The sequence below is a fragment of the Pimephales promelas genome, chromosome 14 (genome assembly GCF_988280905.1).
Source record: "Pimephales promelas chromosome 14, fPimPro1.hap1.1, whole genome shotgun sequence".
NCBI classification, from domain to species: domain Eukaryota; kingdom Metazoa; phylum Chordata; class Actinopteri; order Cypriniformes; family Leuciscidae; genus Pimephales; species Pimephales promelas.
This window is the reverse complement of record NC_142782.1, coordinates 20,065,264-20,091,000: the sequence shown is the minus strand read 5'-3', so window position 1 is coordinate 20,091,000 and position 25,737 is coordinate 20,065,264. Positions and strand designations below refer to the sequence as shown.

The window sequence follows — 25,737 nt, the reverse complement described above, 5'->3', positions numbered from 1 at the left end:
GAGTACCCTAGCAACCGTTTTGCAAGACCTATATCTCTGCCTCAAAACATCGTATAGAGATGGGGGTTGGTTTAAACATTCACATTGACTTTGGAGCTTCATGATTGGCAGCTGCCAAGCCACTCCCTAGCAACCAAACAGAGTACCCTAGCAACCATTTTGTAAGACCTATATCTCTGCATCAAAACATCGTATAGAGATGGGGTTTGGCTCTTTTTACTCATGTTAGCAAACATGACTTGCTACATGCTACACATGCTAGCAGTGAATAGCTACATGCTAATATTGATTAGCTAAGTGCTAAATCATGCCATGAATGTTATAAAAACTCTATAGTAACCATATGTGAACACTACCAACCACCTAGTAACACCATAGCAACCACCCAGAATACCATAGCAACCACCTAGCAACACCCTAGCAACCACCAAGAATACCCTAGCAACCACCTAGCAACACCCTAGCAACCACACAGAACACCCTAGCAACCGCCTAGCAACACCCTAGCAACCAACCAGAACACCTAGCAACAGCAACCACCCAGAACACCCTAGTAACCACCTACCAATACCCTAGCAACCATCTATAACACCCTAGCAACCACCCGGAACACCCTAGCAACCGCCTAGCAACACCCTGGCAACCATATAGAACACCCTAGCAACCACATAGCAACACCCTAGCAACCACCCAGAACACCCTAGCAACCACCTAGCAACACCCTGGCAACCATCTATAACACCCTAGAAACCACCTAGAACACCTTAGCAACCACCTAGCAACACCCTAGCAACCACTCAGAACACCCTAGCAACCACCTAGCAACACCATAGCAACCACCCAGAACACCCTAGCAACCGCCTAGCAACACCCTAGCAACCACACAGAACACCCTAGCAACCAACTAGCAACACCCTAGCAACCACCCAGAACACCCTAGCAACCGAGCGAGCTTTTTGCCACTGCAAGCACCACTTCACATTTTCCTCTGGAAATGTACATTCTAGTTAGTGGTGCTTGCTGAAAGCAAGGCAACACTATTACTATTGTGTTTTTTGAGTCGGCCCAAAAGTTTGACGCGCTACTCCTCCCGCAGTTTTTGTCACACACCCATGAATGAGGTCTCAAAACGTGCGGAATATTCGGGAATGGTGTGCTATGACTTTTCTAAGCGATCGGGGGTACGATGTTCGCCCGAAGGGCGAACAAATTTCCCAAAAATCCCATAGACTTAACATTGCAACAAACTTTGACGACTCATAGCTCCGAGCGAGGATTTCACAGAAGCCTGCGATTTACCACATTTGAAGAGGCTGACAGGCTCTGTAAGAACATACCTCACAATGGGGTAAAAGTTGCACCCCTGGGGGGCAGGAGCTGCCCAAACTTTCCCCCATTGACCCCAATGTTATTTATTATTTTTTTTTTTTTTCAACTTCCGTGCGTTTTTTGGCACGCTACTCCTCCCGCAGCTTTTGTCACAGACCCATGGGTGAGGCGTCAAATCGACCGGCTTATTTAGGAGAGGTGTGCTATGACTTTTCTAAGAGATCGGGGGTACGATGGTCGCCCCAGGGGCGAAAAACGGCCGAAAAAAATCCCATAGACTTAACATTGCGAAAAATTTTGACGAGTCATAGCTCTGAGATCGGATTTCGCAGAAACCTGTGATTTACCACATTTGAAGAGGGTGACAGGCTCTGTAAGAAAATACCTCACATTGGGGTAAAAGTTGCACCCCTTGGAGGCAGGAGCTCCCCAAATTTTTCCCATTGAAAATTTTCTAGTATAGCATTTTACTATTCCAGGAAAAAGTTTGGAGCACTCCTACGTCCACAGTTTTTGTCACAGACCCATGAATGAGGCATCAAATCGTGCGGCCTATTGAAGAGAAGTGTCCTATCACTTTTATCAGAGATCGGGGGTACGGTGTTCGACCCAGGGGCGAACAAATTTCCAAAAAATCCCATAGACTTAACATTGAGACAAACTTTGACGACTCGTAGCTCCAAACAAGGATTTCGGACAAATGTGAGATTTGCCACATTTAAAGAGGCTGGCAGGCTCTTTAAGAACATACCACACAATGGGGTAAAAGTTGCACCCCTGGGGGGCAGGAGCTGCCCAAATTTTCCCCATTGACTTACTATGGTGAAGGACGTCCCATCAAATGCATGTGTTTTTCCTACTATGGTAAATTGCATAGGGATTTTGTATTGAACATAGCTCTGGATCACAATGTCATAGAGACAAGGGGGCGGGCTCATTTTACTCAGATGACCAATCAGTCTCTCAGGATAATTGTGAAGCTATTAAGCCACGCCCTAGCAACCATATAGAGCACCTTAGCAACAAGTACTATAGACTTCCATTGAAAGAGATCAAAGGGATATCTCCGGATAGAAGTGTCATAGAAACATGAGGGTGGGCTCGTTTGACTTGGGCCAGCAAACAGCCAATCCTGAATCACCTCAACACTTACTGGCAACGCCCTAGCAACCATTGTAGAGCACCTTAGCAACCAAAATCCAAAGAGGGATATCTTCCATTCTGAATGTCATAGAGGCATGGGAGTTGTATTATATCATTCAGACTGACAAGCAGCCTTTGGCGATTCATGATTGGCAGCTGCCAAGCCACTCCCTAGCAACCAAACAGAGTACCCTAGCAACCATTTTGCAAGACCTATATCTCTGCATCAAAACATCGTATAGAGATGGGGGTTGGTTTAAACATTCACATTGACTTTGGAGCTTCATGATTGGCAGCTGCCAAGCCACTCCCTAACAACCAAACAGAGTACCCTAGCAACCATTTTGAAAGACCTATATCTCTGCTTCAAAACATTGTATAGAGATGGGGGTTGGTTTATACATTCACATTGACTTTGGAGCTTCATGATTGCCAGCTGCCAAGCCACTCCCTAGCAACCAAACAGAGTACCCTAGCAACCATTTTGTAAGACCTACATCTCTGCATCAAAACATCGTATAGAGATGGGGGTTGGCTCTTTTTACTCGTGCTAGCAAACAGGACTTGCTACATGCTACACATGCTAGCAGTGAATAGCTACATGCTAATATTGATTAGCTAAGTGCTAAATCATGCCATGAACATTATAAAAACTCTATAGTAACCATATATGAACACTACCAACCACCTAGTAACACCATAGCAACCACCCAAAATACCATAGCAACCACCTAAAACACCCTAGCAACCACCTAGAAACACCATAGCAACCACCCAGAACACCCTAGCAACCGCCTAGCAACCATCCAGAACACCTTAGCAACACCCTAGCAACCGCCTAGCAACCATCCAGAACACCCTAGCAACCACCTATCAAGACCCTAGCAACCACCCAGAACACCATAGCAACCACCTAGCAACACCTAGCAACATTCTAGCAACCACCAAGAAAACCCTAGCAACCACCCAGAACCCCGTATTAACCACCCAGAACACCCTAGCAACCAGGTGGTGAGTTTTGCCACTGCAAGCACCACTTCACATTTTCCTCTGGAAATGTACATTCTAGTGTTGTGAATACTATTCTCCAAGACAAAACTTTGGCACGCTACTCCTCCCGCATTTTTTGTCGTAGACCCATGAATGAGGTGTCAAATCGACCCAGTCATTGAGGAGAGGTGTGCTATGACTTTTCTAAGCGATCGGTTGTACGATGTTCGTCTGGCGGGCGATAAATCGGCCAAAAAAAGTCCCATAGACTTAACATTGCCACCAAATTTGTGAGATCATATCTTTTGACCAGAAGGTCATAGAGACTTGGGGTTGGGCTCTTTTGACTCGGCCTATCATGCAGCTAACAATTAGTGACATAATAACTTCATATTCATGCCCTAGCAACCACTTAGGGCAGCCTAGCAACCATAAAACAACATATAAAAGACATATCTCAGCTCCAGAAAATAGAAGAAACATGGATTTTGCCTTTTTTGACTCAGACTGTCAACTAGTCTTTAAATATCATCTTATAAACTGTATAATCACACCATAGCAACCATGTAGGGTACCCTAGTAACCACACAAACACACGAATAAGCCATTTCTCAGCCCCAGAACATCGTACACACATGATTGTTGGCTCGTATGCAATTCTGTAACACACCCTAGCAACCGGGTGGTGAGTTTTGCCACTGCAAGCACCACTTCACATTTTCCTCTGGAAATGTACATTCTAGTTATTATTATTCTTCTTACTCAAAATTTTCTGACTGCTACTCCTCCTAGAGCTTTAACTCTACAAACTCCAAACTCGGGTCAGACCTTCAGACTGTTCTGACTCGAGTTGCTATATCTTTTTAGACTGATTCGACTTTCAGATTTCTTAAAAATTAATATTAAAAATCATAAAAATCCCATTGACTTTCATTGCAGCATGGTCAAATTGAGCCAAGACTACGGTGGCCCAATAGCGTACAACAAAAACTCAAATCTAAATTCCCTGAAGCCCTAGACTCAATTAAACTACTATTCTATATGAACTAATGAACTTATCTATCTATCTATCCATCCATCCATCCATCCATCCATCCATCCATCCATCCATCTTTCTACCTAATCTTTCTTTCTTTCTAACAAATCTATCCATCTTTCTTTCTAACTAATCTATCCATCTTTCTTTCTAACAAATCTATCCATCTTTCTTTCTAACTAATCTATCCATCTTTCTTTCTAACTAATCTATCCATCTTTCTTTCTAACTAATCTATCCATCTTTCTTTCTAACTAATCTATCCATCTTTCTTTCTACTTAACTAATCTATCCATCTTTCTTTCTAACTAATCTATCCATCTTTCTTTCTAGCAAATCTATCCATCTTTCTTTCTAACTAATCTATCCATCTTTCTTTCTTTCTAAATAACTAATCTATCCATCTTTCTTTCTAACAAATCTATCCATCTTTCTTTCGAACTAATCTATCCATCTTTCTTTCGAACAAATCTATCCATCTTTCTTTCTAACTAATATACCCATCTTTCTTTCTAATAAATCTATCCATCTTTCTTTTTAACTAATCTATCGTTCTTTCTTTCTACCTAACTAATCTATCCATCTTTCTTTCTAACTAATCTATCCATCTTTCTTTCTAACAAATCTATCCATCTTTCTTTCTAACTAATCTATCCATCTTTCTTTCTAACAAATCTATCCATCTTTCTTTCTAACTAATCTACCCATCTTTCTTTCTAACAAATCTATCCATCTTTCTTTTTAACTAATCTATCGTTCTTTCTTTCTACATAACTAATCTATCCATCTTTCTTTCTAACAAATCTATCCATCTTTCTTTCTAACTAATCTATGCATCTTTCTTTCTTTCTTTCTAACTAATCTATCCATCTTTCTTTCTAACAAATCTATCCATCTTTCTTTCTAACTAATCTATGCATCTTTCTTTCTTTCTAACTAATCTATCCATCTTTCTTTCTAACAAATCTATCCATCTTTCTTTCTAACTAATCTATGCATCTTTCTTTCTAACAATTCGTTCCTTACTCTTTCTTTCTTTCTTTCTTTCTTTCTTTCTTTCTTTCTTTCTTTCTTTCTTTCTTTCTTGATGCTAATAACATGCTAATCATGCTAGCTTTATGCTAATCATATTAGCTTCTTGTTAAAAACATGCTAGCTACATGCTAGTCATGTTAGCATGATGCTAGCTACATGCTAATCATGTTAGATTCTTGCTAAAAACATGCTAGCATGATGCTAGCAACATGCTAATCATGCTAGCATGATGTTAGCTACATGCTAATCATGCTAGCTTCTTGCTAAAAACATGCTAGCATGATGCTAGCAACATGTTCTTCATGCTAGCATGATGCTAGCTACATGCTAATCATGCTAGCTTCTTGCTAAAAACATGCTAGCATGATGCTAGCAACATGCAAATCGTGCTAGCATGATGCTAGCTACATGTTAATCATGCTAGCTTCTTGCTAGCAACATGCTAATCATGCTAGCTTCTTGCTAAAAACATGCTAGCATGATGCTAGCTACATGCTAATCATGCTAGCATGATGCTAGCTACATGTTAATCATGCTAGCTTCTTGCTAAAAACATGTTAGCATGATGCTAGCAACATGCTAATCATGCTAGCATGATGCTAGCTACATGCTAAGCATGCTAGCATGATGCTAGCTACATGCTAATCATACTAGCTTCTTGCTAAAAACATGCTAGCATGATGCTAGCAACATGTTAATCATGCTAGCATGATGCTAGCTACATGCTAATCATGCTAGCATGATGCTAGCTACATGCTAATCATGCTAGCTTCTTGCTAAAAACATGCTAGCATGATGCTAGCTACATGGTAATCATGCTAGCATGATGCTAGCTACATGCTAATCATGCTAGCTTCTTGCTAGCAACATGTTAATCATGCTAGCATGATGCTAGCTACATGCTAATCATGCTAGCTTCTTGTTAAAAACATGCTAGCATGATGCTAGCTACATGCTAATCATGCTAGCTTCTTGTTAAAAACATGCTAGCATGATGCTAGCAACATGCTAATCATGCTAGCATGATGCTAGCTACATGCTAATCATGCTAGCTTCTTGCTAGCAACATGTTAATCATGCTAGCATGATGCTAGCTACATGCTAATCATGCTAGCTTCTTGCTAAAAACATGCTAGCATGATGCTAGCTACATGCTAATCATGCTAGCTTCTTGCTGAAAACATGCTAGCATGATGATAGCGACATGCTAATCATGTTATTATGATGCTAGCTACATGTTAATCATGTTAGCATGATGCTAGCTACATGCTAATTATGCTACCATGATGCTAGCTACATGTTAATCATGTTAGCTTCTTGTCAATAACATCTATCTATCTATCTTTCTATCTATCTTTCTAACTAATCTATCTTTCTAACTAATCTATCCATCTTTCTTTCTTTCTTTATTTTTAATTCCATCTTTTTTCAACTTAATTCAAAATTCAAAATTCTTCAAACGCTCTGGTCCGGCTTTCTCAAGCCAACTTAAAGTTTGTGTCATCAAACTTTTTTTTCTAGTTATTCATTGGTGTGGTTTGGGCGTAACAGGAAACAAACCAATCAGAGCGTCAAAACACATTCCCTTTAAGAGTGCGATGAACGAGTTGCGCTTTTTCCATGGCGTAATACTATTATAACGTGCATTTACCGGCGCTTCAGAATCGGTTAACACAGTCTCATCCCAAAAAGTCTCATTCTCATCCCATATAACTGACGTTTTGGGACGTATTTTGACCATACGTCAATATCCGCCTTTTTAGGGCCCCCTTAAACGTCGGTAGATGGCGATCCCGGGCCGTCATACAACTGACGCTTTACCTTTAACGTCAGTTAGGTGACTGGTTAGGTTTAGGTATGGGGTAGAGTTAGGATCCCATAACCTCATCTACCGACGTTTAAGGGGGCCCTAAAAAGGCGAATATTGACGTATGGTCAAAAGACGTCCCAAAACGTCAGTTATATGACGTCTTGGGATGAGACCGGGTTGAATCGGTTCACAGCCGAGAAGATCGATGTTCTCGTCAGGGACATAAAAGAAAGAAAAGGGACATTGGGGATGGGACAAACCCACCCAAATTAGCTTCGGTTAAACGTGCATATAATAATTTGAGTAAATGTATAAGCTTTATTCCTATTTTTCCCATCGTCATGGACACAACAACGATTTCCCTCATTTTTTTTTTATATTTTTCCTTATAATAATGAATCATTGGCAAAAAGTAAAATGCATCTGTGCGAATTAGAGAATCATCAACAGTGTATGCGTGTTGTTCTCACTCTGTATTATGGCCAAGAATGCGTGCTTAAAGTAGCATCTGAATGTACGTGCAACGCGCCACTGACTTAAGACCAGTTTTTTTTTTCTGGTCATTGGCGCAATTGTTTTCTGGAACTGCAAAATAGCACTAGGGAATATTTGCGCCGAAACACACCTCCCAGGGAGCGCAAGTTTATTCCCTAGTTTACCGGCGTGCGTCTGTGGAGGGAAAAGCCCGCTTTGCGCGGGTGCAAAATAGGAATGATAAATGCGTCAGTGTATAAAGTCATATGCGCCGCGTGCAAGATAGGGCCCAAAATCTGATTGACGTTAACTTTATTACTAGTCGTCTCCGCTAGATGTCATCCACTTATTTACCAGCGTGTTGTTAAAGCGGGGCCCTGTCATTCATTCTGTGCTGAACAGGATGGAGGTGCGGCTTTCAGCTTGAAAGATGTTTCGGACAGTTGAAGGAGCATTCACTGTCCCGATCGGACCAGTGCATAGTGCATGGTCACGGAAGTTAATCATTTGCATGCATTTTCAAGCCTCACCAGTTTAAGCATTGAAGAGAACTCATGCACAATGTGTGAGAAGTTTTGTGTTTGCACAGAGCTGCACATCTCAGACAGCGTACAAATTATAAAATGACTTCTTTTTCACACCTCCTTGCACATAAACAATAAAATTCACACAAGTTATCTAAAAGAATATGTACAATACTTTGTACTTTTGTGTTGATGTTGTATTGCAAAACAGTTTTGCGGCTATTGAGGTGGGATACGGGTAAGGTTGGGGAAAGGTTTGTTGGAATGTTTAGGTTAAGGGTGGGGTAAGGGGAATGGTCAACTGTAGATGTAATAACAGATTAATTACATGCAGGTATTTTTAAAAGTAAATCGTAAAAATCATGTGTACACAATACGAGCATTGTATCAAATTATTAATTTAAATGTCACTACATAGTGGGACCATTTTATCTAATATGATATATGGGTGTTTAATACGTTGGAGATGCAGAGAAACATGTCACCCTCACTTTTGATAAAGCGTAAACTTTTCCCTGCACTTTTTTCGGTCAAGTGTGTTGACATTTCCATGGGCCTATGTTGATAAATCAAGACTTAAATTTAAATTTACTGACACAATAAATTAAGTTGTAAGGGGTGACTGTTCAGTTTGTACCTCGATATTGAAGTCATGGTACAGCTTTGGTACAGCAAGGGGGAGAAAACTAAACATAAAATTGCTTTTTTTTTTTTTTAAAGAGTGGTTTACTATCTTTACGTTAATTAATTTATAGTGCAACTATTTAGCGATAGAGTTCATTTCTCTAGCTAACTAAGAAGCTGTGGACACTGATTTATTTGCCTGAGGTAATTGCTATATAACATTGTTTACAAGCTGTTTTTTATGCCGCTGAAACACAGATTGAGCGATTACACCAGATATGATATATTTCAGTTAGTAGTACTCTGTCTTTCAACATACCTTCAGATGTTCATTCATGTTTATTCTGTAACTAGTATTAAAGAGGAAGAGAGGATCCCGTTTACACACACAATAATATTTTTTTGACCCCATTTCCCATTCATAGTACCAGTGTTGTAGTACTCGAGACTCGGACTCTTCTCGGACTCGGTCTCGAGACCATATTTTAATGGTCTTGGTCTTGTCCATTTGGACTCGGAATTGACTCGTACTCGAACATTTTTTTTAGGACTTGGAATTATTCCCGAGTCCACTCGAGTTCAATTAAAAATATTTTTCATGATTATTAATGTATGTTAATAAAATATTTCTTTAAATTGATTGACACGCCCAGTGATTGGTGATTTTCTAGTGCGCAACTGCGCATGACAAATTGGAATGAAATTACTTTTAACACCACCTACTATGTTTTGCCCTAAACTGATCATATTTTTTAAACTCTACGTAAATTCAGTAAAAAAAAAAAAGTGACAAAAAAGAACAAGTGGGAAGACAAAAAAGTGGTGAAAATGGTGAACTATCCCTTTAAGGAACATCAAAGATGTAGGTCTATTTGCTAATTTCATGGACCTGATTTTGCCCAGGAGATGACTTTGTTTAACTTGGACAGATCTTTTGCTTAAGGATTTTCCTAGATTTCGGTGTGAGCATCTCAATCTCCTCTGTGCAAACTTTCAGCTCCCTGCCAGAATCAATACCTTCCTCCTTGGCAATGGACGACACAACTCTCAACATAAACTTTAATTGCATATTCAACAAAGAAAAAAATCAGCATGGATGCAGCTTTGGATGGATGCAAATATTTAGCATTTCACCGTCTAACATAGAGAGAGATTTGATTAGGTCAAGCACACTCTGTAACAACCTTGAACTTTTTTCTTGGCATTAGGACAAGCCTTAGAGGACCGTCTTAGTCTAGTAGAAGTTATGCCAAAAGCTTTAATTAAGCTGAACCATCTGCCTCGGAGTCAAACTTTTGACTGTATGTACACAGTTACATAAACTTTTTTTTGAGTTACTATAATAACCTCATAAAGCCTCACTGATCAACATGATTGGGCCATGCCATTAACACTAACAGCGGACACTTTATGTCTTGAGTGTCAAGAGGTGGTGATGTACTTTTTTTCTCGATGAGGGCTTCTTGTTAACATATTAGGCTGATCTAAGGAGTTTCATAGGTCATTTAAACATCAGTTACTAAGCTAATGTTTACACATGGCACTGGGGGTGTTTTAATACTTTCATTTGCGAAATGTGCTTTGTTCTGAGGGATTAAAAATGCATAAAACAAATATATTTTTTATATTTTTTTCATGTTTAATATGTGGTTTTGAAAATGTGTATGATATTTATGTTTTTAATTATGCTCTTAGTTCAGTTAAATAGGGTGAAGTGTGGTGGCGAGGAATGGCATGATTTTTTTATTAGTGTTACCACCCACCTTTGTTGCACTCATTAACATGGTTTAGTGATAAGCAGTTTAATTCTGAATTAATTTGTTGAAATTCATGAGTCACATGGTTAAAAATACCTACAAGTTAAAAGCCAGATGTTACAACCCTCCCCAGTCTCTCCTATCTAACGATCAATGATGAAGACCCCCAGAGCCTTCTTGTACCAATTGATGATCATTTGTTATGCCTCTCGTCTCTTTTGTAATTATAAAGTTTATTAGGTGTTTGTGGAAGATTAAAACACTATTAGCGCTGTTCCAGCCATCAGATTCTCCTGCTGTTCCTTTTGTTTATGACCAAAATGTTTTATGACATCCACATTTAGTCACCTAAACGATTATGGTTAATGAAATGCGGTGCTGGTTCAGTGGCCAGGAGAAACATTGGTGAAGGGTACTTCGTTCTTGTGTCATGTTGGTGTGGAGAGAGAGAAGCAAAGATGAGAAACAATGGGAAGAACACTGTGTAGTTAGTACATGTGGACAGACGGAGATTATAAAACTGGTAATATCACAGGCTGTAATACTATGCCTCTGTTATGATGTCAATTTTATTCTGTTTATTCATTTCAAAAACCTTTGCCTTATCCACTATTAAACCTTTGACGCGAAATCATTAAAAGTTCAACGGAAACCCTGTAGCTGTCAATACTTTTACAATAAATGAAATGCATGATTGAAGGAGACAGTTCACTCCCTTCCAAATAATTCAGTTTCTAAGTGGCTAAATGTTTCTTTTTCTCTAGGTGGTGGAAACCAATCTCGTGGCTTTTGACTGTCACTGGATCATCATAAATGAGGTGGGTTCCTTCTAACAATTTTGTGAGAAATCCAGTTTATTCTTCTTGTAAGCACATTTGAATATATTTGCATCTTTACATACCGATTTGTCTAAGTGAGAGGCGGACAATGGCTCATTCAGAGCCTGAAGAAGGTGGCCAGATAAGGACAAATCACAGCACAATGATTTAAATGAGATTTGGCAAGAAGCTAGTAGCGCTCCAAAATAATTCAGCTCTTTCCTTAACGAATAAAGCATTTTCCAAAATGATCCAGCGACAAGAGAAGACAATGAAGATATAGACCTTGAACCCATCTGCCTGAATTATAGCTATTTCAATAACTTAAAAGTCAATCTCTATGGTAACCTCTATTAATCTCTCTGGTTTTATTTAAAAAGGCCATACAATCAATCTAGTGGTTTTTTAAATAATGGGCTTATGTGCACTATGAAACTGTACTGTAACAAATTCACTCCCCAGGCCAAAATGTTATGAATTGCAACAGTTTGAAGCCGGCTAGACTCTATAACTAGGCTTATCCAGTAATGCTGTTGTATTTTTTTGATTTTGTTACTTGAGACCAGAAGAACTAACTAACTGTAAAATAAGGGAAAGTCCACCAAACATTTGCTGTTCCTAGATGTAGGTAACACCAGTCACTGTGCAATTTTTTACAAAGTTGGGAAAATGTGTCTAAATTTAAAAATAATTTTAAGGTTCTCTTTCAGGATCCAAGCTGCTATTTGAGTCTTAAAGGCACATCTGCAAAAAAAAAATTAATAATAATAATAATAATAATTTCAAGAGACATGACATATTAAATGGTGACTGTTTCTGGCACAAAATATTTTGACTTACATTATAGGAGCCCCTTTAGTGAGTCCAAACATCACTTTATAAAATTAAATAACACAGAAAAAGTCTGTTTTTGAAGCTCCAAAGAGCGCATCTATCCATCATAAAAGTAATCCATGCTTAATCAATGTTTTAATAATGTATTTCTGAAGGAAAGCGTTTTCGTAAGAAAAAATGTTTAGAACTTTATAAACTATATTCACTTGCTTCTCAAATATTGAAGGTCAGTTTCTTCTGATCATATAAACTGATTATATAAATTTGATAGAACATTTCAGACTTTTCAAAGTAACCTTTCGGATAAAGTTTTAAAGCCGTCATACTACTTTAGGCAGGTTGAGAGTTTGGAGCATCTGAGGAAAGTTTTATGTCCTCGTAAATAAAGCACAAAGGCACATGACGTTACCTTGACATGTCCCTGTATGGACATGCATTGCTCACGGTTGGCCTTACTTGACAGCACTCATAGGGGACAAAACAAGCAGCTGCCAAAACCTGAACCCTAAAATTGGGCCATAACCCTGTAGGCTCGTATTTGTGTCATTCTAATTTAGCGCTCCTAATTAAGCATCAAGGGCCTTTGCGTTTGTCATCCGGGGGTAGAATAAGCCACTCGGTGTCAGTATATTCTGGCCTGTAAAAGCGTGATGTCCTTGTGCTCTTAAAAGTTGTACAGCTCACTATAGAGGCCTCACATGCCCTCTCGTGATGCCTCCTTATTCGCCTTCATTCTTACCCCATTATTAACACCAGCTCAAACATCGTTTGACAGTGTTCAGCTGTGCTTCAGGCCAGATTTTGATTTGCCCAATCAGAAACCTTCAAATTACCTTTCAGATAACAGGTTGCGTTGTAGACAACTTTAATTTGAATCTTATTGAAGGCTGAGCAGCTTCGACATTCCAAGTAAGTTTCTCGCCGGTGTGCCACAAGTTCAGATTTAATGACGTACTTCATGAGAGCCAGTCACCAGCAATCACAGCTTTGCAGGTGAGAATGAAACTCAAAAGTGAAGGCTGTCAGAGGGAACAGCTTGGCCGCTCTGAAGTCTAGCTTCGCTGGGGGACGTTCCCTGTCCATTCTCATCACATCATTCCCAGCTCGCTCACTTTACTCTGCCCGTCTGTGGAAAAGATGTCTTCAGGCTAAAATTAGCAATCATTTCTCTCAAGGCTGCACAAGGACACTCGAGCGCACGCGGTCATGTCTTTCTGCCTTTTGGCAGCACCCTGAATACCCATTCATGAGAATAATTGTAATACTAATGATAATTTTTATGTAGTTCTATTTCTTGTATTTAAATTGGACCCAATTTTTTTTAGCTAACTGGGGACTGGAGAATTTGACCTTGACTTGATGAGAGAGAATAACTTAACCATGTGTGAAGAAAGTTTAGTTTGTGTGTCAGAACCAGTGTCAGGTATTAACGTTTTTAATGAAGGAGAAACATTTGTTTAACAGGAACAAATTTTGCCCTTGGTGAGGGCAGCCAGTGACTTTTTAACCAAATATAAATACAGTGTTGTCCATTTAACTTAGTTTCCTATCATTTCATAAACAGTCTCTAGAACAAGTACTGTAAATTATTACTATTGAGTACTTTACAATCTAACTAAACCCACTGCTAGATTGGCACATTCACATTTTTAATATCAGAGTCTTCTTGTTTTTGTGGAATGTTGGCCCTGATAGTGGAATTATTATGTGACCCTGGTTGGTACAGTTCATTTTTACATTTTAAGATATAATATTTCAGAATGTTAATCCATTATATACTTTGTTGTTAAGCTGTTTATCATTTTTTTTCTTATCAATAAACATAAAAATTGTTAATGTAATGTAATTAAGCTAAACTCTTGCCGTATAGTCCTAAATATTTTCAGATGACATCCAGTTGAAAGTGTCCCCTGTATAGCAATTGTCGACACAAGCATTAAAAATGTCCTTTTTGATTTCGGCCTGGTTTCACAGGCAGGGCTTAGATCAAGCCAGAATTTGACCTTTGTTTAATTAGGACATTTAAGGACATTAAAAAAAAAAAAACTGGTGTGCGCACAATGGAAATGACATATTTTAAGATTTGCCAGTGCAAGTTGCTTTCAATTAAAACAGCTCAAACACATGCATTTTATGGAATGATAATCTATTAAATTCAGGGTTATTATCTATTGACTTGATGTTCCAAGCAGAAAAAAATAGCATTTTAGTCTGAGACTAGGTTTAAGCCTTGTCTGTGAAACCGTAAATATGAAATAATTAAATATGTATACCTGTAGAGTAAGAAAATGAAAGTTTAAGAGAACTGGTGGTAATGCTTTTGTTGCTACATTTTGTTTCACATTTAACCTGTACCCCTTTTTCTTTCTCTATCTCAACCAAAAGTTTTCTTATTTACTGAAGTGAAAATCATGATTGTAATATTTTCCCTGGTCCTACTTCTGCTCTTTCTTTTCCATTAAAGTGTGAAATAGAAGCTCTTCTCAGCAGGATGCTGTTTGTCTTTGTAGCCGATTTACACTGCACATGGAAAATCTCTTTTCTTTTGACATTATTTTTTCTTTCTCTGCTCTTTTCCTCTCACGGGATGCAGGAGATTTCAGACATCGATGTGCAGGAACTGGTGATGAAGTCTATAGGTCGCCTGACCCTGGTGAGACAGACCTTTCCTTTCCCACAGAACAACAGTCAGCGCTGCGTCAGGAGCAACCACCGCATCAACGCGTCCCTCTGCGACCCCAAAGACCCAAAGGCACAGTCGTTAGAGGTGCGATTCATTCCCCCATACTCATATTTATTCATGTCCATTCAAGTTAATCATAAATCATTTGCCTTAAATGCCTTCATTTCCCTTTTGATTGTGTCCATTAACTGTCATCATTAGCCTTTGAGCTAACTTCCTTAGAAAACTGGAAAATATCAGTGTGAAAATTAGCAATCTTGTTTTGGTGAGTTTTTAGTCCTTTTCATTGTGCCTGTGGGTCCCCATTCTTGTTTTCTACTATTTATCCAAGTGACATTACATTTTCTCAAATGACAACAGAAATGAACAGATGTGATGTGTATTGAGCCACATTAAATACTGGAAATTAAACATTGCACATTATATCAATACATGCTTTCAAAGCCCCTATTAACAATATTAATTCATATTTGGGTGGGTGTATGTTGGTGGCAACAAGGCAAATACAGTGTATATTTTCAGCAAGATTAGGCGATATTTCAGATATTCATGATATATCACAGTGATTCTAATAATTTTTGTTTTATCATTGTTGTTCCTTTTCCTGTGACTTGTGTGAATGTGAGAGTGTTTGACAGAGATTTTTAGATTTAAAATTGTCATTAGAGGTTATCATATTGCTTTTGGTGTACAGTGCATGCATTGCAAATGATTAAATAGTCAGTATATTGTTTTACACTGTTTTTACTTTCATAAAAAAAACAACAACATATATTGATATTTTTCTATGAATAGAAAAAGTGGCAAGCCCAAATTGCAAACTACACTCAAAATAAATGTCACTTTTCTTTGGAAGTGAAGAAAAGTATTATTTAACTTCTAATTTGAAAACGGTCATTTGAAAAGAACATTTTGGTGCATTTATTTATTTACTGAATTTCCTCAAATGGCAGAAAGATTTTGAGATAATATAATTCAGCACTTATTTTCACAATGTTAGTGGGGACGAGGACTCTGTGAAGTGCTGAATGCCTACTGTATAAGCTGGACGTGTTTGATATTAAGAATTCAGTTCTGCTCAGTGGTCAGGAGTCCAACCCAGAAGAGCCCAATTTTGCCCTGCTCTGAAGCATACCACATCTCTCTTTCTTGACATATATCCAACCCTCCCTTTGGAATACGCCTTTGCACCTGCTGTTCCCTTTAAACCACCAATCACCTTCCCTGGAGAGACCCACTAACTCTTGTACTTCAAAAAGACTTAATGGATTTCCCTGGTCAGCTGATCTTCTCCCCCCTGAATTTAACCCAGTCTTTGTCTGTCTGCCCCTTTGGCACTGGCAGCTTTGTTGCTTCAGTGGTCTCAGCTCCTTCTGCAAATGATATATCATGAAATGGCCTTCCCGGAAAACAGCCCACCCAAAAACAGCAGCATCTTATGCCATTTCTATGGAGCGAAGTATGTGCCTAAACCTCACACACAAACAAAACGTGTTTTACTCACACCCAATGATTCACAAACAAACTCAGTGTGGTTTGTAAATACAAAACATCACTCACAAACTAATGCATATTGTTCTGCAAATAAAAAACGTACCTATCAAACAAATACAGTATGTTTTACATATACATAGAAACGTATTTCTTCAATGACCAAAATATCCTGCAAGTACAAACTAAAATCTTTGAAAGTACAAAACAAAATTCTACACGTACAAAACAAAATTCTACAAGTACAAAGCAAAATTCTACAAGTACAAAACAAAATTCTACAAGTACAAAGCAAAATTCTACAAGTACAAAGCAAAATTATACAAGTACAAAGCAAAATTCTACAAGTACAAAACAGAATTCTACAACTACAAAACAGAATTCTACAAGTACGAAAAACTGTCACGTGACTTTTGGCACTATTTTTCCGCGTCCAGGCAGAATCAGATTTTCTCACAAATACAGTGGAACAACTTCCTCTTCTAGAACAGTAGATGGCGCTAAGATAAGGGATCAATTTGCTCGCCTTTGCCCATGGGAAAATGAGCGGTGAACAGGTGTGTTTCTGTCCAACTTTATCTAAATTAACCTTATTGAGGTTTTGGAAAATGTTTATTATATAGACAGAAATCCACATTAGCACTTAGTAGTAACGTACTCCACTCTAAGGGAATCTATAAGCTGAAAGCTGCCATCATGTTGCTTTTACTTTTTGTTAAAATGTTTCATTTACTGAATGACTCTATTTCTTTCGTTCTCCGTAAATTAATGAGAATTAATTTCATTTAATTGAAAGGGTCCCACTTATTCATTAATTTAGTTGGAATTCAGTCAGCGTAACTGTTAATGTAATAAAATAATGAATGAACAAAACAATATAGGCCTACAGTTGTTTCTTCCTTGTGATGTATTGTCCAAATTATTATTTTGGACAGACAAATTAAACCCTCCTTTCAATTAAATTAAATGGTCTCATTAATGTATGGAGAACGAAAGTAATAGATTCGTTCAGTGAACATAATCACTAATTTAGTCATTTCACACGCGTCTTATGTAGATTATTAGCCTAATATTATTTTTTAAAGCAACATATGACATAGATTTCAGCCTAGATTCCCCTAGAGAGAGTGAAGTGCTAATAGCGGTAATATGGATTTTTGTCAAGAAATAATTAACATTTTGCAAAAGAAAACCTCAATAAGGTTAATTATATAAAGTAATACAGAAACACACCGTTCACCGCTCACTTTCCTCAGCTGTAGTAGGCAGTGTTGGGAAAACGTATTTCGTTACAGAATAAATGCCCCAAAATGTCATTTGTAACGTATTCCATTACATTAGCTACTCAATCTGAGGGATTACATCCGCATTGAATTGCCTTTTAGAAGTGTAAGAATTGTGGCCATCTAATTCTGTTTACTAAACTGGGCTATTCTGGTGGGTGCGGTGATGCGGTGGTGACGCGTGTAACATGTAGGGTGGCACTGCCAATAAAGCACCTTAAAGCTGTCACAAAGATTATGAATAGGCTATGTAAAATATAGCAAGAAGATATTTTAATTGTTTATTAATAAACAAGTGTATCTTTGTCAGTGTGTCGGCTGAAAACATGAAGTTGACAATGCTCACTCGCGATCTTCGCCGCGCCAGGATTAAAGCCTACAAGATGCGTGTGAAATGACTAAAGTAGTGATTATGTATAGCCTACACTGAACGAATCTATTACTTTCGTTTCGTTCTTAATAATGAAAACATTTAATTTAATTGAAAGGAGGGTTTCATTTGTCTGACCAAAATAATAATTTGGACAATACATCACAGGGAAGAAACAACTGTATATTGTTTGATTTGTTCATTCATTATTTTATTACATTAACAGTTACGCTGACTGAATTCCAACAAAATTAATGAATAAGTGGGACCCTTTCAATTAAATGAAATTAATTCTCATTAATTTACGGAGAACGAAAGAAATAGTCATTCAGTAAATGAAACATTTTTACAAAAAGTAAAAGCAACATGATGGCAGCTTTCAGCTTATAGATTCCCTTATCCTAGAGTGGAGTTCGTTACTACTAAGTGCTAATGTGGATTTCTGTCTATATAATAAACATTTTCCAAAACCTCAATAAGGTTAATTTAGATAAAGTTGGACAGAAACACACCTGTTCACCGCTCATTTTCCCATGGGCAAAGGCGAGCAAATTGATCCCTTATCTTAGCGCCATCTACTGTTCTAGAAGAGGAAGTTGTTCCACTGTATTTGTGAGAAAATCTGATTCTGCCTGGACGCGGAAAAATAGTGCCAAAAGTCACGTGACAGTTTTTCGTACTTGTAGAATTCTGTTTTGTAGTTGTAGAATTTTGCTTTGTACTTGTATAATTTTGCTTTGTACTTGTAGAATTTTGCTTTGTACTTGTAGAATTTTGTTTTGTACTTGTAGAATTTTGCTTTGTACTTGTAGAATTTTGTTTTGTACGTGTAGAATTTTGTTTTGTACTTTCAAAGATTTTAGTTTGTACTTGCAGGATATTTTGGTCATTGAAGAAATACGTTTCTATGTATATGTAAAACATACTGTATTTGTTTGATAGGTACGTTTTTTATTTGCAGAACAATATGCATTAGTTTGTGAGTGATGTTTTGTATTTACAAACCACACTGAGTTTGTTTGTGAATCATTGGGTGTGAGTAAAACACGTTTTGTTTGTGTGTGAGGTTTAGGCACATACTTCGCTCCATACATTTCACTTTGTGTCTAAGACATGAAATATACAGGTAAATCAATAAGTAAGCGCTTTGTGTTTCTTCTCTTGCTGATGAAAACATACAGCAAACAGGGGAAAGCCACTACGCTTGACAAATAAAACGCTGTTCCTTGGTAGTCTTGTGGATTCCCTGTCAAGTCTGCTTCTTTGGGTCAATGGTCTTTTTGTTCGCCCATTCTCCTGGTAGACGGAGAGTTGTTTTGTGGGAGTGGGGAAGCGTAAATACAAGCACCACTAGTGTTGTGTTGGGATGTCGAACCCAATTCCTTTGAAAAATAGAGTATGATCTCGTCTTAACTCCACTATGTGCGGCAGAAACATTAGATGAGATCGTCATCTCCGCTTTTAAGCCTATGTGGCAGTTAGTTTTGTGGCTTTCAAAGCCATTACAGCCTTATAGTGGAGCGTACCTACAAATGCTTGCTGATGGAGTCAACAGAGTGTGACTCTTAACATAATCAGTATAGCCTTTTCTTTGTGTTTATCTGATTACTGGTGAACTTATTTTTTCAAAGCGAGTATGTGAATAGTTTACCTGACGAATTGCGTTTCTTACAATTATGGCAAGCAAAGCTGATGGCGAGAGGTTTTTCTCAGCTATTTTTCGACATGGTTTGGATTTACTCAGACACTCGATACAGTGTCAAGTATGCAGTGCAGCGTGGGTTAATAAACAACGCTGGAAACCTAATGACCGCTTCACTCTATTTATCACCTTCTCATTAAAATGGAGACAACACGTGGGCCGTGCAAATCGATCAGAGCGGAATTAAAAAGCCCTTAAAAAGCTTATTAGTGAAGTGGCTGATTGTCTTGTATAATAAGGTATATATACAGTATATATACAACATTTCAAAGTAATAGAATTGTTTTCTGTTTTAAATCTAACATCATATTCAAATAATTTGAAATTTATTTTAGCATTTAGTTCAATATATACTGTATATGCATAAAGAAATAAAAAAATAATAATATTGTGAAATAAAATGTACAATAATTTTGAAAATGTTTGTAAATAAAATGTGATTTATTCCTAAATGGCAGAGCTCAATTTTCCGCAGATGCTCAAGTCTTCAGTGCCACGTGATCCTTCGGAAATAATTCTATGAAATTATTACAATTATTTTATTAGATCGGTGATCAAGAAATATTTATTATTATAATTATCAAGGTTTGAGACATGCTCCTTAAAGGGACAATGTGTAGGAATTTCTCCCATCTAGTAATGAAAATGTATTTTGCGTTCAAACTAATTGTGCTCTCCAGCTCCTCACTTTTTTCAAATGCACGTTGTATCTATGGTAACCATTATGTACCAAAAAGCTATGACAGGATGTCTTCTTATAGCACTTTGTCAAGTGTTCCAATCTCCAGTTTCCTTTCCTTTTACGATCTATTTTAGATTTTTCTGGTGACGAGGATTTGCAATGCAGCCTTTTAAACTTGCCGGGGCAGTGAAGCGCCTCTCACTGCTCTGCTCCTTCATTTCTGCTGCTTTCAGTTAAATCACGCTGGCTCTGAATGAAAACGTGCTGTGGAAACGCGTTGGCCTAGAGCTTTTTGTCCCTCTCTGCTATTATAGTTTTTCAAGATGGCGGAACTACATGGAAGCCTCCATGGACCTACCTGTCCCATGTATATAAAGATAATAAATTAAGTCAATTTAGATAATGATAAGTCAAATAATTGGCTCATTTTCCCTTTAATATTGTTTTTTTTTTCTTGATTCTGAGAATCTGACATCATAGTTTTAAATGTTATTGAATATACATTTGATTTAAAATGATAGTTGCTACCAATGTTTTACTTACATTTCAAATGGAGATACCGAGTATACTTTTATTATTAATTTTACTTAATAAACTGAGTGTGTCTCATTTTCCATAAATAGAAACACAGCATGGAGTTATGCTACAAGACTTAATTCCACAGATCCCATATTGATATTTTAACATAAAAAAAAACTTGCTAAGATGATTGAATTGCCAAGATTATTTTCTTTAATTGATCTGGTTCTTTTGTACCATTCCATTTGTTGTCCCTTGTTATTCATGATCAACGAAGCCTATATGTATGGGTAGAAATAATGCTACAGATAGCAGGTGTTAAGTGTGCCTTTTTTTATTCCGTATTAAACTCCACTGTCTACTTGGACTTGTTCAATGTGAGCAGCTTGTTGTCATTTCCACTGTATACCTTTCATCCCAACTGTACCCACTCAGACATAAATCTTTTTCTTGTAAAAGAATATTAATCTGGTGTCTCTCTGCTCTCTGTGCTCACATAGTTTTTCTCTTTTTTTCTTCTTTGTTTCCCTGCTGTTTTTTGTCATCTTGTCAGATCACCAACCGCTACATCTACGACACAGTGCTTCTGCTGGCGAACACCTTCCACAGGAAGCTGGAGGACAGGAAATGGCACAGCATGGCGAGTCTTTCGTGCATCCGCAAGGGCTCCAAACCCTGGCAGGGTGGCAAGTCTATGCTGGATACTGTGAAGAAGGTAAAATACTGTACAGGGCTTAGCAATAAAGATGACCCGTTGGCCTTGCAAGCTTAAACTTTTGGTTCTCTGTGATGTACTAAATATATTGCTGTTGCAAATCCTGTTTTAAATATATCTGGATATCAAGGTAAAGTTATCCAGATAGCCAACATAGATTGGATTATGTTGAAATTGCAAAAAAGATTATTCATGGCCTTGGAAGCATTGAACTTTTTATACAATAATTTAGCTATCATAGGTAACATTTGTGGCCGTGCAATTTTATCTTTATTAATGTTTTTACTGTTATTAGTAGTATTACTGTAAATAAATTGCAATGCATTAAGTGCATTATATTTATATTTTTCGCAATTGAAAACTTTTTGTAAAAAAACAAACACTTCTCTTCAAATTCCCTTACATTTTCTTTAAAATGCTAAATTATCTAATCATTTACTCTCCCTCATGTTATTCCAAACCCGTTTAACCTTATTTTTTTGTGGAAAACCTTAAACATCCTTGCACTTTTTAATTAACCATTCAGCCATTTTGGTGAAGTGGATCAATCAGTTGTCTTTTTATTTAACTAGTGCAATGCCTGTGCAAAATTGTTGGTATGTTTTCAGTTGCTGAATAGCCTAGGCTACTATTACCAGTGTTGTAGTCGAGACCACCTCACTCGAGTCCGAGTCGACACCGAGATCAGAGAGAGTCGAGTCGAGTCAAGACCGAGTCCATAGAGAGTCGAGTCCGAGACCAGAGACGGTCGGGTCCGAGTCGAGACCGAGACCAGTGAGGGTTGATTACCTAATTTACTTTTATTTACTTAGAGAAATCCTTTTTTTTTTTTTTTACTGAATTTACTTAGAGTTTAAAAAATATGATCAGTTTAGGGTAAAAAGGCCACATAGTAGGTGGTGTTAAAAGTAATTTTATTACAATTTGTCATGCGCACTAGAAAATCACCAATCACTGGGTGTGTCAATCAATTTAAAGAAATATTTTATTAACATACATTAATAATCATGAAAAATATTTTTAATTGAACTCGAGTGAAAAAAAAAAATGTTCGAGTACGAGTCAATTCCGAGTCAAGACCAAGACCATTAAAATATGGTTTTGAGACCGAGTCCGAGACGAGTCCGAGTCTCGAGTACTACAACACTGACTATTACACAGGAGCCTAAACTTTGAGAAAACAATAACGTTAAGCGCACCCGAATAAAATATTGAGAATTAAACAGTGTAGTTGACTTAGAGATTTAGTTAATATTCACAAATTAATAAGCAGGGTGAATTCAGGGGAGGTTCAGACCTTGGCTTGAGCAGCTTCACAGTGAACTCCAGGAAAGCGCTACGCTTGAGCAAACAGTTTGTGAGTGGCTACTACAAATGATTGCCATGAATAAAATGTAATATTCAGATATTTTTAAACCACAAACCTCTAATATCAGAATTCTTTATTCAGAGCGGTCACTCAGTGTGAGAGACGGGGTGGCCACTCAGTGTGCAGTGGGAGAGAGAGGGGGAGTGGCCACTCAGTGTGCAGTGTGAGAGGGGGAGTGGCCACTTGACCAGTGTGAGAGGAGGAGTGGCCACTCAGTGTGCAGTGGGAGAGAGAGGGGGAGTGGCCACTCAGTGTGCAGTGTGAGAGGGGGAGTGGCCACTTGACCAGTGTGAGAGGAGGAGTGGCCACTCAGTGTGCAGTGTGAGAGGGGGATTGGCCACTGATTGTGCAGTGTGAGAGTAGGAGTGGCCACTCAGTGTTGGTCACTCAGTGTGCAGTGTGAGAGGGGGAGTGGCCACTCAGTGTGCAGTGTGAGTGGTGGTCTTAACATTGGGGCCCCCACGCAGTTAACATTTAAATATAGTATAGCATTAATACACATAATGCACTGTTAAAAGTTAAAAGACCTGTGAAAATGTTGGCAGTACAAAGTAAAACCTGACCAGGCCATCAAAAAGGTCCTAACTGTGAGCCCATGACATGATTAAAGAGATGTGACCAAGTGGAAGTTTGACCTTGGATTTATTTGCATTGGAAACCAAATGACTATTTGGATTTGAGGACCGTAATGAGTCTCTATCTTTGTTCCAGTTGGGGAGAGGGGGGGTTGTGTGATACAGTGAAACTCTCCTCCCTGTCTTCAGCAGGGCTACAGAAATGGCTCACTGCTTTGGGTGAGATGACAGTCTATGTTACAGGGCTAGTGACTGAGTGCTGGTTTAACACTGTGCTTGCTGTTGAATGGCTTTACCCCCTGAGGGATGTACTGTTCCTCCTGTATCCACATGTATCTGAACCTCCCTGCCATACCGCAGTAGAGATATCACCTCTCAGCCGGCTCTCACCTCCACACCACTGCTTGTGTGACATTAAAGTAGAAAGTAGCATCGTATTAAAGTAGATAGAGTGATTTATTCAGACTGGGTGACCGCTAGAACACACTGGCTCGTGCCGTCTTCAAATCTGCCTAAATTTTAATGACCTAATTTCCAAGGGATGTCTGAGAGAACGGAAATATATATATATATATATATATTAGTAGGCACGTATATGTATGAAATGGTACACTTATTTTACTGTACATCAGCTGCATAATGGCCTTGTATTCAATTCCCGGGTGACTGTTTGGACTGGAACATTTTTTTACAGCTTAATTAGGGGAAGTTTGTGTGTATCAGCTTTACAAAGCAGCAGTTGGTGAACTCATTTGGAAAGCGCTCATCATCTTTTGTAATTGGCTGTCTAATTTTTTTCTGTCAGCACTGGTATTGGTAGAGTGAATTTACAACAATTATCTGTCTGTTCATGTGGGTTTTCGCTGGGCAGGATGGTGTGGGTACAGTTTAGGAAGGGCTGCCTGAGGACTTTTGCTGGTATAATGCTGCAGAGTTTAAATTAGTGGTGCTAATGAAGAGAGGATAGAAAATGGGGGAGGACAGGAGCGAGGCCCTTTTGCCATTTTTATTCATAGAGATATTTGAAACAGGAGAGGAAATGGCAGGGACAAGAGCAAATATAACGCATCAAGTTGGACTCAAACACGCATCCTGCCACATGAGGCCCAAAGTGTGATGATAACCACTGTCATGCTCTGAGACATTTAAGAGTTTTTTGACATAATTTGCTCATGTTATTTTTATGATGATGATGATGAAAGACTAAGTGTGCAAATAAATAAATAAATATATATATATATATATATCATCATCATCATCTTCTTCTTCCGCTCATCCGGGGCCGGGTCGCGGGGGCAGCAGTCTAAGCAGAGATGCCCAGACTTCCCTCTACCTAGACACTTCCTCCAGCTCTTCTGGGGGGATACCGAGGCGTTCCCAGGCCAGCCGGGAGACATAGTCTCTCCAGCGTGTCCTAGGTCTTCCCCGGGGCCTCCGCCCAGTGGGACGTGCCCGGAACACCTCCCCAGGAAGGCGTCCAGGAGGCATCCGGAACAGATGCCCGAGCCACCTCAGCTGACCCCTCTCGATGTGGAGGAGCAGCGGCTCTAGTCTGAGCTCCTCCCGAGTGACCGAGCTTCTCACCCTATCTCTAAGGGATCGCCCAGCCACCCTGCGGAGAAAGCTCATTTCAGCCGCCTGTATCCGGGATCTTGTCCTTTCGGTCATGACCCAAAGCTCATGACCATAGGTGAGAGTAGGAACGTAGATTGACTGGTAAATCGAGAGCTTTGCCTTACGGCTCAGCTCCTTCTTCACCACAACAGACCGGTACATCGACCGCATTACTGCTGAAGCTGCACCGATCCGTCTGTCAATCTCCCGTTCCATCCTTCCCTCACTCGTGAACAAAACCCCAAGATACTTAAACTCCTCCACTTGAGGAAGGATCTCTCCACCAACCTGAAGTGGGCAAGCCACCCTTTTCCGGCTGAGGACCATGGCCTCGGATTTGGAGGTGCTTATTTTCATCCC

At 38.7% G+C, this 25,737-nt stretch overlaps 1 protein-coding gene across 5 annotated transcripts in view; it reads left to right on the top strand.

The window, feature by feature from the left end:
- The window catches only part of grid2 (glutamate receptor, ionotropic, delta 2), a 427,585-nt gene that overhangs the window by 265,633 nt on the left and 136,215 nt on the right, over positions 1–25,737 (top strand). For all 5 annotated transcript variants that reach the window (XR_005623733.2, XR_005623736.2, XM_039679482.2 and 2 more), the window contains exons 5-7: positions 11,487–11,540; positions 14,968–15,141; positions 21,658–21,819. Coding sequence is in view for 3 of the 5 variants with exons in the window: in XM_039679482.2 (XP_039535416.1) it covers positions 11,487–11,540; positions 14,968–15,141; positions 21,658–21,819 (390 nt within the window). In the remaining 2 variants the exon portion in view is untranslated. The remainder of the gene's footprint in view (positions 1–11,486; positions 11,541–14,967; positions 15,142–21,657; positions 21,820–25,737) is intronic.